This window comes from Sesamum indicum, linkage group LG9 (assembly GCF_000512975.1).
Source record: "Sesamum indicum cultivar Zhongzhi No. 13 linkage group LG9, S_indicum_v1.0, whole genome shotgun sequence".
Lineage (NCBI taxonomy): Eukaryota > Viridiplantae > Streptophyta > Magnoliopsida > Lamiales > Pedaliaceae > Sesamum > Sesamum indicum.
In genome coordinates, this window is record NC_026153.1 from 5,060,990 (window position 1) to 5,076,128 (window position 15,139).

At 32.5% G+C, this 15,139-nt stretch overlaps 1 protein-coding gene and 1 long non-coding RNA gene across 2 annotated transcripts; both read right to left on the reverse strand.

Moving 5' to 3' along the window:
• On the reverse strand, positions 8,185–10,509 carry LOC105170864 (probable serine/threonine-protein kinase PBL5; the record flags this gene model as incomplete). The annotated part of the gene is given in 5 exon segments (XM_011091786.2): positions 8,185–8,755; positions 9,438–9,776; positions 9,778–9,851; positions 9,974–10,163; positions 10,345–10,509. Coding segments are annotated over 5 exon segments (1,086 nt in total), but the record flags the coding sequence as incomplete, so codon positions are not given.
• LOC110012605 lies at positions 10,516–12,283 on the reverse strand. Its single transcript, XR_002287828.1, has 2 exons — positions 11,475–12,283; positions 10,516–10,575 (listed from the first exon to the last, which is right to left on the reverse strand). It is a non-coding gene; the product is annotated as an uncharacterized LOC110012605 (long non-coding RNA).

Genomic DNA, 15,139 nt, shown 5'->3' on the forward strand with positions numbered 1-15,139 from the left:
TTTTAATCCACTCACAACTAAATAAATTATATATATTTTTATACATATATATATAAATATATATAAAAGAGACATGATTTGACAATGAACAGTATTTTTTGTCTCCCCACTACCCAACATCAAACATAACATACTTATTTTATATTATATCCAAAAACAAATCCAAACATACACACTATCTCTAACTTATTTTTATTTATCTTTGTTTTTCTCTCTCTATCTCCATAAAATACCCAAAAACAAGTTAAAAACAAAACCAAACATAATGATAATGTTAGAATCGTAATAATTTAAAAAATACAATGAACTATACAAATATAATAGTGTATATTTTTTTATACAATTCTAAAAAGTACAATTAAAAAAGTCAATTATTATTGAGAACCCCGTACCGCACATTTGATTGTGTAGAAGAATCTGTTTGTTGGGTTTGTTGCTTTTCATGTGTTTGCGGTCAATCCATCTCATTGTGAATACGTGATGTTTGGTTTCGACTACGGCGTGTAGAGATACGAATAGTAGTGTTGTGGACCAACTCAAATTTCGGGACATCTCTATAATCTTCAGAATGCACGGTTCAAATGACTTAGAATACGTATTTTTGTAAACCATTAAATCATAATAATCATTTAACATCGATGCAACATTAATTATGTATGCAGCGCATACTTTTTTAGCGTGACTACAAGGAATACCAAATTGAGTCCACTTGCCACATGAACATTCTCGGCTCGCAATTTGACAATATGGATATTGAGTCCATGTTCATTCTGATGTTTTGTAAAACCAAGGCGAACTGTTGAAAGTGATGGTATATGGTGACCGTATGCTCAACAATATTTTGTTGCCAACGTGTGAATATCTTGTATGCAAAATCCGTCCACAGTTGGTTGTTGGTCAACATTACACTACTCTTCGCAAACCTCTCATGAAAATAATGGCCAGTATGACGAAGCGTCATCTTAACTATTGTTGTCAATGGTAGGCGGTGAACCCCTTTCAAAACTTCATTGATGCATTATGACCGGCTTAAAGACCACTTTTCACTTGACCTTCAATCTCTCAGTTACCAAATACTCGCGACGTATATGTTCTATTGAGTGATCTTCCACTTGACCGCGCGTCAGCCTTGAATTTAACATTTCAACGATAAAGTGAAGAATTTTTCGCGCGTTATTTTCTAAAACCTGGTATTATTACTATATTTTTCAAATTAGAGGATATAGAAGTGCTTGCATTTTTATACCGTGAATTAGGCAATGCCAACATAAAAGACAAAGTTGCAATTGGTGGCGCGCTACAATTGTTACATGTAAAATTTAATTATTAACTTATAGATTAATTTTTTTGTTATAAATATTAATTAATATTGCATGCTTGTATTATTTATAAAAATTTGGGCATGCTCACGGATCACCTCCATTTTGCCCCGGACTTGGTGCTGAACGATTATATATGGGCCAAGTCCAAATTGCACTAATCATTTGCTCCCAGCAGCACAGTATGGTGCTACATGGAATTGTGAGTACACCTTCACCCAAACAGTACGAGCCATTATCCGGGTCATAAGAGATATATTGGATGAGATGCAGGCAGATCAAGTAACTTATATTTAATATTATACGTACATTTATACCGTGAATTAAATGCGTATTAATTTACATCGTTTCATTTATTACAGTTCATCTGGCAGCCGTATGGCATAGACTCAGATGTCATTATGGCTTACACCGCTGATTTAAAGCCCCAGCTGTGGATATCATCATGTCCCTTAATATTTTACACAAGTGGAAATGCATCGTCCTGAAGGGGTCCTTCACCAATTCGAGATGGATTTTTGAAGCGATGGATACTCGGGACATGAGTCTACATCAGATCTTCCGAAAAAATCATACAGGCACAGATTGGAACCTGCAGCACATACAATATATCATTAGATGGCAAAGACGATATGACATGATTGTACAAAGGCTACCCATTTTCAATAGAAGAAATAAAGAACGAGGGTATTAGAATGATACTACAACATAACATGAAATTTTGTGTTGTCATCTACTGACTGACATGTGGAAAGCGGGTATACCAATCTGGAGAAATACCTATATTGCAAGTTGTGGTATATTATATAATATCGCATACTTTATTTTAAATATTTTTTCTACAGCATAACATTCATTGTTTTCTACATTCTTTAGGCAGAAGAGGTGAATGCCCCTGAAGCTCTGTGTCAATATAGACACTAAATATTGAAGGCATAGTCAATTGGTGGACAGATTCGAACATGGGTCATATATTATGAAGAAAGTCATAGCCCATCAGCCACAACAAATTGCTACACTATCGATTATACTCCTACCACATCCCACAGACAAAAAAGAAGTTCTAGCCGAATGTCTATTGGTTCAGTTGAACGACATGATATTGGGATGGATATAGTTGATTCTTCTATAGTGCATATACTTCGAGATTATTACGTGTCCCAACCGCCTCAAAATTACTACATGTATCAACCGCCACAAGATGATTGGTTTCTATTGGCTCCATATATGTCAATCCATACAGAAAATTATTTTTTACAAGTACATATTAACCTTGGCCTTGGCATTAATCAATCATATGCATCAGGATACAACATTTCACTAATTTCATTTCCATCATCTAGCGTATATCGTGATAATGTGGAGTCTAGTTCTGCAACAACATCAAGTCGGTTCGATATTAATCCGATGGTGATGATAATAAGATACAAAATGAGTCAATGCAAAATATGGGCGAGGAAATAAGAAGAAGACTTCGGGTCAACGCCACAAATACAATTGTGAAACGGGTGTCGTGGCTAACATCCACGACTTCAAGACAAGGCTATCTTTTAAAAAATAATAATAATTTGTAAGTGATCCGCGACTTGACATATTTTTGTTATGTAGTTTATATAAATTATATTTATATAATTTTTTTGTCAATATTAAAATAATTAACCCCCTTCTTTCTCTACCTTTTCTTTATGAATGAAGTGATGTAAGCAATTTTCCATCAACATATGACCACCATAAGTTTCTTTTCCCTCCTAAGTGGCCATTAACTGCCACGTGAGTTTCTCCTGACTGCTGCTCTTAAAAATTTAACATAAAAACTATCTTTGCAATAAAAAATTGACTTGCAGGACTAACCGTTGCAATTTCGTTGATTTGGGAGTCAAATGCACGTTTTTAATTTTATAAGACTAAAAATACCATTTATTAAAATAACTAAATATTAGACATATTGAAGAACATTTTAGAATTATCAAAGAAAAAGGTTGTAAAAATTAAAAATATATGTGGAATATTTATAAGAAATTTAAAAAATATAGAATAATTTGCTTAATTTATCCAATTTAATTATTTGCATCATAACTTTATTTTATTCTCAACCACCTACAATAATTATTTTTTGAGTATTTATGAATAGGGGTGGCAATATCCTACAAAAATGTATGTCAAATTAACAAAATACACTTATTAATGTAAAACAATAGTTTTTATAATATTTCATAAATTATTAATAAAAATTATTAAAAAATGTTACCTTTGTAAAATTCCACCGAAGCAATTATTTTCTCACTGTCAACATATTTACTATATTTATAATTAAAATGAGAGAGAGAGAGAGAGGTTTGATGCATTGAGAATTTGAGGGAGACGTGTGTGTGGTGAAAGGAGAGAAAGTTGGGACTTGGGAATAGGTTTAAAGGAAGGGTATTTTAGGTAGATTAATAAATTGGTATGAACTACCTTCATATATAAAATTTTCATTTTTGTCCCTTATAAATTGATAAATTCATTTTGTAAGCAAAAAGGAATGAAGATATTATGTAAAAGTAAAGGGCAGATTATGTGAAAAGCACATAATGACTTTCACATTAGACATAAAAGAATGTTTCTTTTTTATAATTAGTATAGAAATATACGGGGATGAGATGGAGTAAAATATTTAACTGTAAAATTAATTAATTATTTATCATATATATCTAAAATTAATTAATTATAAGGATAATTACACTCCTTTCCCTTAAAATTTGATATAGTTGCACGTAGATTTCTTGTGGTTTATTGAATTACATCTAGCACTCACAAAGTTTGTTTCTATCTAATAAATAAGTCCCCTGTTGGTCAAAAATTACTGAATTTGCTGATATTTAAAAAACATTGAATGAAAATTAACATTTACTCTCGATTAACTTATTACTAACTTATTACAGGTCAAATAATTTTTTGGAGACTAAAATACCCATATAACGATGAAAATATACCTCATCACATGCATCAAAGCGTGAAGGCGTATGTGGATAATTGATAATAAAAAGATTTATTTAACCTGCAATAAATAGTAATAACTTAATCGAGGGTTAATATAGATTATCTTTTTGATTGTTTTATATATATCAGCAAATTTGATAAATTTTAATTAACGGAATGATTTATTTTTTAGATGAAAGCAAACCTCAAAAGTATTAAATGCAATTTTCCAAATCACGAAAAACTTATATATAATTACATCAAACCAAAAAAATGGAGTGCAATTATCCGTTAATTATATAGAATTAAAGGCAATTTTAGTCTCTTAACTTCAGGCAATTATCATTTTAGTCCCGTAACTTACTAGGGTTCCAATTTAGTCCTCTATAACTTAAAAAAGCTTAATTTTGGTACACATTTGGTTGGAAATTTGCCTCAGTCACCCAGAAAAGTTACATGGCCTTCACGTGACTTTTTAAATTAGGGGTTTCGTTTTTATTGGCTTAAAAAGTCACATGGCCTAATGGATTAAAGGCAATTTTAGTCCCCTAACTTCAGGCAATTCTCATTTTAGTCCCGTAACTTACTAAGGTTTCATTTTAGTCATCTATAACTTAAAAAAGCTCAATTTCGGTACACATTTTTATTTCCACGTCATCGCCACATCGTCGCTACGTGAGTTTTTTAAGCCAATAAAAATGAAATCCCCGATTTAAAAAGTCATGTGAATGCCATGGGACTTTTTCCGGTGACTGGGGCAAATTTTCGATCAAATGTGTACCAAAATTGAGCTTTTTTAAATTATAAAGTATTAAAATAAAACCCTAGTAAATTACGAAACTAAAATGAGAATTGCCTTAAATTAGGGGACTCAAATTACTTTATTCCAATTATATATAAGGAATAACATATTTCACGATAAAGTGAAATTGTCAATTCTCATATAGAAGACAAGAGAATTGGAATAATTAGAAAAAAAGAAAAAGGTAAAAACATCTTTTGTACAACAAAAGCACCTGCGCCCAATTCCCAGAGAATTCTCACATGGAATAACTCAACAATCAATTACATTTATGCTCCTCACTTATAGGTTATTTTCATAAATCACCATTATTTTATAAAAATTAGAAATAAAATCACCAAAAAGTTAACTTTATTTACAAAAGTTATTCTACTTTTTTAAAAATTATATATACTTCCCTAGAAATTTCAGCATTACTACAAAAACTTCCGCTGCATTTTGATTGCCAAAGATGGTTTCTATAATTACACAAAAGAAATAGTGGGTTGTGTAAATAGATCATAGATCAAGAATTGTAAATATAATTATCCCTAGTTATTTTCTACATTATAAATTACTATAATTTAAAATTTATAAAAAAAAACTAATATTATCTATGTTAAATCAACAAAATCGATTCGAAAATTTAAGTTCTGACTATGAGTAATCAACATTTGTTACCTATTGTCAAAATATTTATCACGATTTTTAGCATTAGCTAATATTTTTCACTTGTATGAACAACTGTTAATAGTCATTGCACTATCGTTAATTATTTATTATAAATTTTCGTGATCTTTTACTCTATCACTATGTTAATTAATCATAACGAAAAATTATATTTCTTCGTAAGCAAGCTAAACCTGTTACAATAGTTTAACTTATGTAGGTCATGTTTGGTTTGACGAGGACTTCCACATAACGGTCGAAAAAGCATAGATTCTGTATTTTTTGCCACATTAGACGTGAACGGTGCTTCGGTGTGTGAGTTATTGTCAGTTCTAATTGAATTTTATAAGTTTGTTTTCTGAAAGACGTTTCATTAGGGAGACGAGATCTTATAATTTATATCGATCTACAATTAATTCAGGACGCATATGTATATCGTCAGTCGTTCAAAATATGTATCTGAAATAAATATATAATCTTATATTTAGAGACAACGCCAAATCATATGTCATAAAATATAATAAACTATGAATGGAAGGTCACATGTTTGTCTTGAAAATGATTGTGATGATAAGACAGAAGCGTCGTAGAAAGGTTCATACATGAAACTATGGGGGTACCAAAAGAGACGTAAATAGGGTGGCAGAAATTACCAAAAGATGCATGGGAGGGGAACAAGTGGTAGGTCCAGGGCACGTGAAGTGCCTTTTTTCCCAAATTTCTATCTTATCTGTAGGTCACATCACCCACTCCTATTCTCCTGATACCCCAATCCAAACACACAACCAAAACTCTATTTTCCAATTTGCAATATCAATAATAATGGATCATTAATTTTGTTAAATAAAAAAATAGTGTGACTCCTCTAATTTTTTTTTAAAAAATAATTATATTTAAACTACTTTTAAATATATAAAATTATATTTTTTTGCTAAAAATATTTAAAACGCAATATGAGTGGTAGAATCAACTGATGATTTTAAAATTGTCATTAAGAATATTTATTAAGTGGCAATAAATTTTATCTTATTCTTATTGTATTATTAGTAACAAAATTTATGCATAAAGTTGTCACTAATAGGGCTCAAGATTTTCTGTGAAAGGTCTTATTTTCGAACCTACGTAGGTTTCAAAAAAAGAAATTATCGATCACATAATATAATAATAAAAGCTATTTATCGTCACTAAAATATAATTATATATATTATTAATTATCTACAATTTCATGTACAATTGGTCGCCAATTCTTTAGTAACATCAAGCAATCAAAATAGATGTGATTTAAGTGGAGCCAAGTGGGACAAGGCTTTGATGATTTCGTCTTCAATGTAGGCTCACAACAACTCTTGAACCATTTCCTGATTCATCACTTATCTTAGTATTGGGCCTTGAGTTGGAGTCTTTTCTTGTTTTTGGTTTTTTATAGTTCTGTTTTTTAGTAACTTTTTTGGTGCACAAGTTGTGTGCTTCATTTTTTTTATCTGGACCCGACCTGAATTTTCGGGTCTGGTATACTAGACCCGTTTTCCAGACTCATCGGGTTGGGTTGGGTCCAGTCATAAGTAAATGAGTAATGGATGAATTTGGGTTTAGGTAAATTTGGCCCATTACAGGCCTAATCTCAAGTGAGCAATGTTACAGTTCGCTTCTCTGAGCCAATGAATTTTCCCCCTTCATTTCCAGTATTCACTGCCAGCTCAATCTCCTTTCCAAGTTTATGATACCGCGTCCTAATTTATTGCTTACTCTAATCGGAGTCATGCTTCAAAGTATCCGTCCATATTCATAATTAGATAGACAGTGAAAATTGACTGATTCGATATACTATTTGAAGTTATTTAATTCAATATTCAAAAAGAATTGCATAAATTTACAACTTTACTCCTCATTTAATATTTTTATATAATAATTTTATACTTATAAGGAAAAAATTACATTCATGTTAACCTCACTTGATATATATATATATATAGTATAAAAATAAACTTAAAAATATTAAATGGGAGGCAAAATTAATTTTTTTTATTGATATCAGTATTTTCCGTCCAAACACTAATGTGATGGAGGTCAAGTGTAAATAGTAAATTTTCAGAGTGGATTTAATTATAATTTTTTAAAAAAAATTAAAAAAATATAATTTCTATTTTTAAATAGAGTATCAGTATAATTAATCCTTTATTAATTAGTGTAAAAGGGATAACGCCAGTTTATGAACCACTTCTTTACGTGTTCACAGTGTTTTTTGCATCATTGGTTCAAAGTATCACTGATATTTTGATGACCAAACATGTTTTGATAAAATTTAATATTAAATCAATCTACCAAATTAATAAATAAAACTTTCAATCTCCTCAGCTAAATAAATTTTCATTTCCACATTTTACCAAGGAAGAAGGTATATATATATTTTTTTAAACAAAAGGTTGCCCAGAAACGATAACGAAAATAACTCCAGTCTCCAAACATAAAATGCGACTCCAGAAAACGTAATTACCAGCTTAAGTTGCTCAGGAAATATGGCAAAAATCCAAGAACACAACGATCCGATGTATTACTGTACAACTATGTGTCTGTGTGCAAGGGAACTCTCTTCTTCATCATTCTCAAACATAGCATGTGAAGGTAAATCTACAAAAGGTAATGAAGGGATGGATTTACAGTGCTGATCGGAGGTACATTGCATGACAGCAAACAGCAGAATGAACAATCCTCAAACTAAGTCCTCTAATTTCTCCTCATTCCCAAAGCCCAGATCAAATTTCTCTTCACTATCCCTTTTAAGGCTGCGCGAAGAATGGACGCTTCCTGGGCTCTGGATTGGATGGATCTTGGGGTCGTATTTCTGTGAAACAAGATAGTTCAAAGCATTAACGATATCTGCAATCTGCGGCCGCATGTTTGGCTGCTCCTGGATGCACATTGCAGCAATCGCTAGAGCTTGGTACAAGCCTCTAACGGGATATTGACCTTCTAATGCTGGGTCGGCCATTTGGAAGAATTTCTTACGATCCTTGAACAACGGCTTCGCCTGCAAAATGAACAAGTGTAAATTCATATCATATGCTTATTGGAATTTTACTACGAGCGTAAGTAAAAACAAAGTAAATGGAACAAGTTGCATTCAGGAACGTAATGGCATGATTGAAAGCAACAAATAAATGTGAATCACTAATCTATCATGTCTAGATGATAAAACAGACTGTGACAAGAATCAAGAAACTTTTGAGAAGTCCAAGCGTCTCAAACACCTCTAAGGTACTTGGTTCGTAGATCATGAAACCGACACCACATTCAGAGCAGGTTATGTGCTTTTTTACTGTAGGCATCATTACGTTTAGACGGAAGCTGGAAAGATAAGGAGAAGTACGAAAAAGAGAAGGCCATCACTACGAAAGAATATAGCATAAAGCATTGGATACTCCAACCATAACCAACTTGCAAAATCAACTAAGCCAGTGGAGCCATTTTGGATGGCCCTAAAGGGAAAACATCGAATCCAAGTGGACCACACAGCCCCCTGGTGAAGCCCTTTAAATTGCCACTAAGTACTGAAACTCAATCTCCTCCGCCAATGATTTATACTTCAACTGTAGCTTGTCAAGTGGTAGTGCCAGTAATAACAACTTAACTTGACAAATTGAATACAAGTTGTGACACAGATAAGAAATTGAATACAAGTTGTGTGTAAAAGGGAAAATCAAGATACTAACCCATTCAACAATACTTTGCTCCGGACCAGTTCTTCTGTTGTCAATGGCTCTCCTGCCCGTGACAATCTCCAAAAGTACGACACCGAAGCTATAGATATCTGATTTGAATGTAAGTTGGCCAGTCAAAGCATAATCAGGCGCACAGTACCCATATGTGCCCATCACTCTTGTGGAAACATGGGTTTGATCTCCACTAGGACCCACTTTGGCTAAACCAAAATCAGATAGCTTGGCGTGATATCCCTCCCCAAGCAAGATGTTGGAACACTTCAAATCACGGTATATAACGGGAGGTTTCATCTTGTTATGCAAATACTCTAAGCCTTTAGCCGCACCAGCCAACCCCTTCCCCCCCCCCAGCCACTATCTTCATTCTAGTGTTCCAATCCAGGACCTTTCTACTAGCTCGACGGACTGTACAAGTAAAGCAAGTAAATCCCGTGACTTTATGGTACTTAAAAGCAACATCGCACAGGGACAAGAAGCATAACAACATCATATACGTGAAAGCAGGAGGCGTGAAAATTGAAAGATACCATGTAAATGATCCTCCAAAGAACCTAATGGCATGTACTCATAGACTAACAGCCTCTGGTCTCCCTCTGCACAGTAACCAATTAGTTTAACAAGATTAGGGTGTTCTGCATTACTTAAAGTTAGGACCTCAACCACGAATTCTCTAATCCCTTGACCCCCGTTGCGATCTAGTTGCTTGATAGCAACAACCTGCATCATACCAAACAGAATGAATTCAGATATTGTAACAGAACAGGCATCAAGCAGCTTTGTTATTTGAATTTACCAACAAATGAAGCAACTGAATTGCAAGAAAACGAAGATAGATAATTCACAGATTCCCTTTGATGAACATAATGCAATTGGATTACTTGATATACATCCAACTGACCTCACCGGTACCCTGCAAACGACCTTTATAAACTTTACCAAATCCTCCCTCGCCAAGAAAATACTCTGCCTTGAAATTCTCTGTTGCATCAACTAACTCAGCTAAAGTGAATTTCCTAGCTTTGAAGCTGTCCGACTCGGGTGCAGAATCAGGAGCTGTTCTCCGTGGCAGAGCGAGACAGAAATTTATGCTCCTCCTTCCTAGATTTGAGCGAGCTCGATTTTGAAAAATCTAAAAGCATAACACAAAAGTAATTTGAGAGAAGGTGAAAAACAATAATGGCCCACCGAATAAATAATAAACATTAAAGACATAAAATGCAGATTAAAGATGTAAGGCCAGACATCCTCAAAAAGATGATTCTCCAGACAGTTCTAGCAAAACAAACATATTCACATCATAGCCAATGAACAAAAATTCAGCCTTTTGTAAATCATTCAATGTACAATCAACACAAAGTCAAGAATTCATCAATAAGGGCAACAAGGTATGTTATATCCATATACATGCATATAAACGTAAGATCATATTTATTTGACGAGAAAAAGGGAAAAAATAAACACACACACAAAGAATTAGATGTATACAAAAGCCATCATGAAAGGAATTGAAACATGGACTTATAGAACAAAGGAAATAACATTCAGGGATGATCTGAAATAAATTTCGTTTTTTAGTGTTCTTTTTTTCTTTTTCTTTTTTTTTGGGGGGGGGGGGGGGGGGGAAGTGGGGGGGGGGGGGGGTGGATAAGAACACAAAATCAATTAAAAAGAAAGAGGAGACGAAAGGCGCATGCAAGTCAACAAAAATGAATTTCGAAATAGAATGATCACAACCCAGCATGCAAATCAAGAAAAACGAATACCACCAAGATAAAAATAACAAGAAAATGAAGAACATCAAATCCTTGTTGATAATCACCCCCCACCCACCCAATAAAAACGAAAAGAAAGGGGTACGGAGAAAGATCGTTTCTTTTCTGAAAACCCACGTCAAAAATTCCAAAACGCACAGAAAAACAAAAGATCAATCCTTTTCGAACACCCACAAACTTTTTTCAAAATAAATAAAGGAGAAAGATGGGATATCATGTAAACTATGTTCCATAACATACACACGCACACACACACCTGATGATCTCTGCGCATGATCATCATCTCTTCTCAACCGCTGACTGCTGTTGCTCTTACTCTTTTTGTATTGCTTCTTATCAATGGATGAGTATCTAGTGCAAGGGAAACACCCCATGCCTTTCTCTCCTCTCCTCTCTCTCTCTCTCTATCTAAATATATGTATATATATAAGATTTATATCTCTCTCTATATATATGTATATGCAGCTGTATATATATATATATGGTTATTCACTCAGCTGCAGAAAACAGAGAACGGGGAAGAAAGAGTTAAAATCGAAGACAGAGTTTTTCAGAAAGAGAAGAAGACAGAGGAAAGAGAAGTGAACCTTAACACATTATTTCCTTTTGTTTCTTTCTCCCCACCACATACGACCTTATATTTTCTGCAATACTATGCTGCATCCAGCGTAATGTTTCATCCCAAACACCATCAAATCACCGCTCGCCACGTTGCACTATCTCCATCCGTTTCATGACGCGTTCGCTTTTGGTTCGTTAGGTTCACACTAGGAGTGCCCCAGATCTTTTATGTCTATTTCTTTAACAGGCATGGCTCGGGTCACGTACCTGTGACTGTACGCTTCGGTAGGGATACATGACAGGCAGAGGTAACCCCTTGGATCCCGAGAGTAAATTATGTGGGTCCAGCCTTTTCCCACACACGGTACGTCGAGCGTGGTGACGACGATCAATGCGATAATTAATTTGGTGGTGCTGGAATAGCATAGGCCTGGCAGGCAATGCGTTGACTTCTAAGAATGAGCCAATCGTTCGGCGACGCGTATCCAGGTGAAGTTTGGTTGCGGGAAGGTAATTACTGGGTAGTTTTAATTTTGGCAAACGCTGTTACCAATTTCCGTCAGAGAATTTTCTGAATATTCCGGAAATGAAGCAATTCTTTTTTTCTTTATTTCCTTTTCTTTTTTAATTATTTCCAATTATAAAATCTGGCAGCTGAAGAAAAGAATTTACCATTATGAAAAAGGAAAAAATGAGTAAAAACAATTTTTAAAACAGAAAAGATTGCATCTTGCATTTTAAGTATAAATTATAACAGGTTTCTTCAGTTTTGTTACAATCATAGATATTATCTCGTTATTTAAAAAATTATAAATATATCTTTTTAAATTAATAATTGTCTCACAAATATTTTCTTATAACAGTCTATTATAGGGGCATTTGTTAGATAATCGTTAATTTTAAAAAATATTTATAATTTTTTAAATAACGATAAAGTATTTATAATTATTATAACATGAGATGAGACTGTTATAATTTAATTGAGTTGCATAATATATTTTAGCAAAAAGTGATTATGATATTTTGATCCACAATTATTATGTAAATACCGATTGTAACTGAATTTAAAAAATTAACCTTACTTTCAAGATTAATGAAGGAATTCAAATTTATGGGACATAATCGATAATTGGATAAAAAGAATTATGATAGTATTAAAAGCTATAAATTGCCATTTTTATCGAAATATTGGCTTGGAGAAATTTAATTCCACAAGCTATAATGCCCGAATACTCTAAAAAATTACTCGATGTAATAGTGGACATAGACACATTATATACAGAATTTGCGTGGCCGAAAATATAAAAAAAAAAAAAAAAAAAAAAGACACGGTGTCGCATACTTTTTTAGATTTTTTTTGTAATTTCCAAAAGTTTCAATTGTCTTAAAAAAAGAAAAAAGAATTTTGGACTTAATAAAAAAAAAAGATTAATTCAATTCAATCAAACTAAAGACTTTGGGATAAAATTATTAAAAAATTTGAGAGATGATCATGATGATTTAACTAATTTAGATTATTAGAAATTTTTCATTCCTTACTTTTTAAAACAAACTAATTCTGTATATGTTTTAAGCCACGTTTGGTTAAAAAGTTAGATATAAGACATGCTTATTTTATATTTTATTTTTATATTTTTCATATTTTAAATTTAATTTCATGTGAAATTGATAATATATATAAAATAAAAAAAGATATCACACATAGTTGTTTCAATATTGTGTCGTGTCCAGTTTTCTAATTTTTTTTGTGTCTCAGTGTATGTATTGTTGTGTCCGTATCCATATATTACAGCCCACAAATTATTATAAAAAGAAAAAAAAATCAAACGAGATCAGAAATTGTATTTTCAAAGTAGAAACAGGTTTAACCCGCTCTTATTTAATCCCAATTCAATATCTCCCTATTGTTTCTTTTCATATATCTTTTTAGAAATGATAATTACATGTTATATCAATATCAATAAATTAACAAATACATCAACTCGATCAATAAACTCATAGCACAATAAATTTATATTAAGATAAAATAAGGTACAAACAATTTAGAAGCTTATGTTTAAAATAAGATCCAACGTCTTATAAGCTTTTAAAATATATTATAAAATATAGAAGTTTATAAGATACTTAAAAAAGCTTAGCCAAACAGCCTCTAAATAGATCCGTAATAAATGAGATTTAATGAAAGTTAACTTAATTGTTAAGATTTAATCGCTTTGAAGAGAAGGAAAAAGAAAAAAAAAGGGATTTCCTCAAGATTTTTCCATAATCTTCCTTAGAAGTAAGAACACAAAGTAGAGATTTTTCTTTCTTGTTGAAAGTTACAAAGATTACTTACATTAAAGAATGTGATTCTCACATATGAAACTTGAAAATTACAAAGCTAACCAAATCAAACTTTTCTAGAAAATAAAATTAGTAAATTACAAAGGGCTTTTTTTTATATTTGTATAACTATATATATCCTCGTTGTTTGGTAAATTACGAATATCATAACTATATTATAGTAGCAGCTTGCTGCATTGTTTTTCTCATTAATAACTATATTATAGCAATATCAGTTGAAGGTTTAAATGATCGAATTAAATCAACAACTTCTTCTCTCATCTCTTGCTCTCTCGAATTTCTCTCCAAACTCCAAGTTTTGAGCTCCAATTTCAGTACAAGGCTATTGAGTATTGTCCGAGGTGTTTGTTAGTATAACTGCAATACTAAACAAACGATAACTGTCTAATCCTGAAAAGAACTGCGTAGTACCCGATGCATTTTTGGACGGGACATATAATTTCTTCAAGGCAAGCAGTTTTCCTACGATTCGGTTAGTCTGCAATTTTCATTGGACGAGAGTTGTTATGATAAAACTCTCATTGTAAGTTATCATTTAATTTATCGTAAACAACAAATCAAACTATTGTCGTCATTATCTTGTTTCGATGTGAGTATTTGTATTTTAGTTTTAAAACTGATTAATATATCTAATTGTGAATTTCAAAAGGAAATTTAAATTATTTATGCAATTTTCCCAACACTAAATGTATCATTTATTCTTTCACAACTATTTATTTTTCTCCACAATTTACTTAAATACTCATAATTCGTGATGTAATATTATTATTTTTTTTTTCTTCATTCATTAACACACGCTCGCGCACACATATATATGCACACACATGACACAACAGGTGTGCGACCTAACAAATTTGCAGACGCGGCATGTGCGACCTCATGGAGTGCTGCAATGGGAACTGCATTCTGACTCGTAGGCTCAGTGCGATTTCAGGATGAGTGTCATGGACCACGATCTCAACGAATGCGATCTAGTGTTCGACCTCAAAATCACATGTCCGATAAGTAGAATTCTCA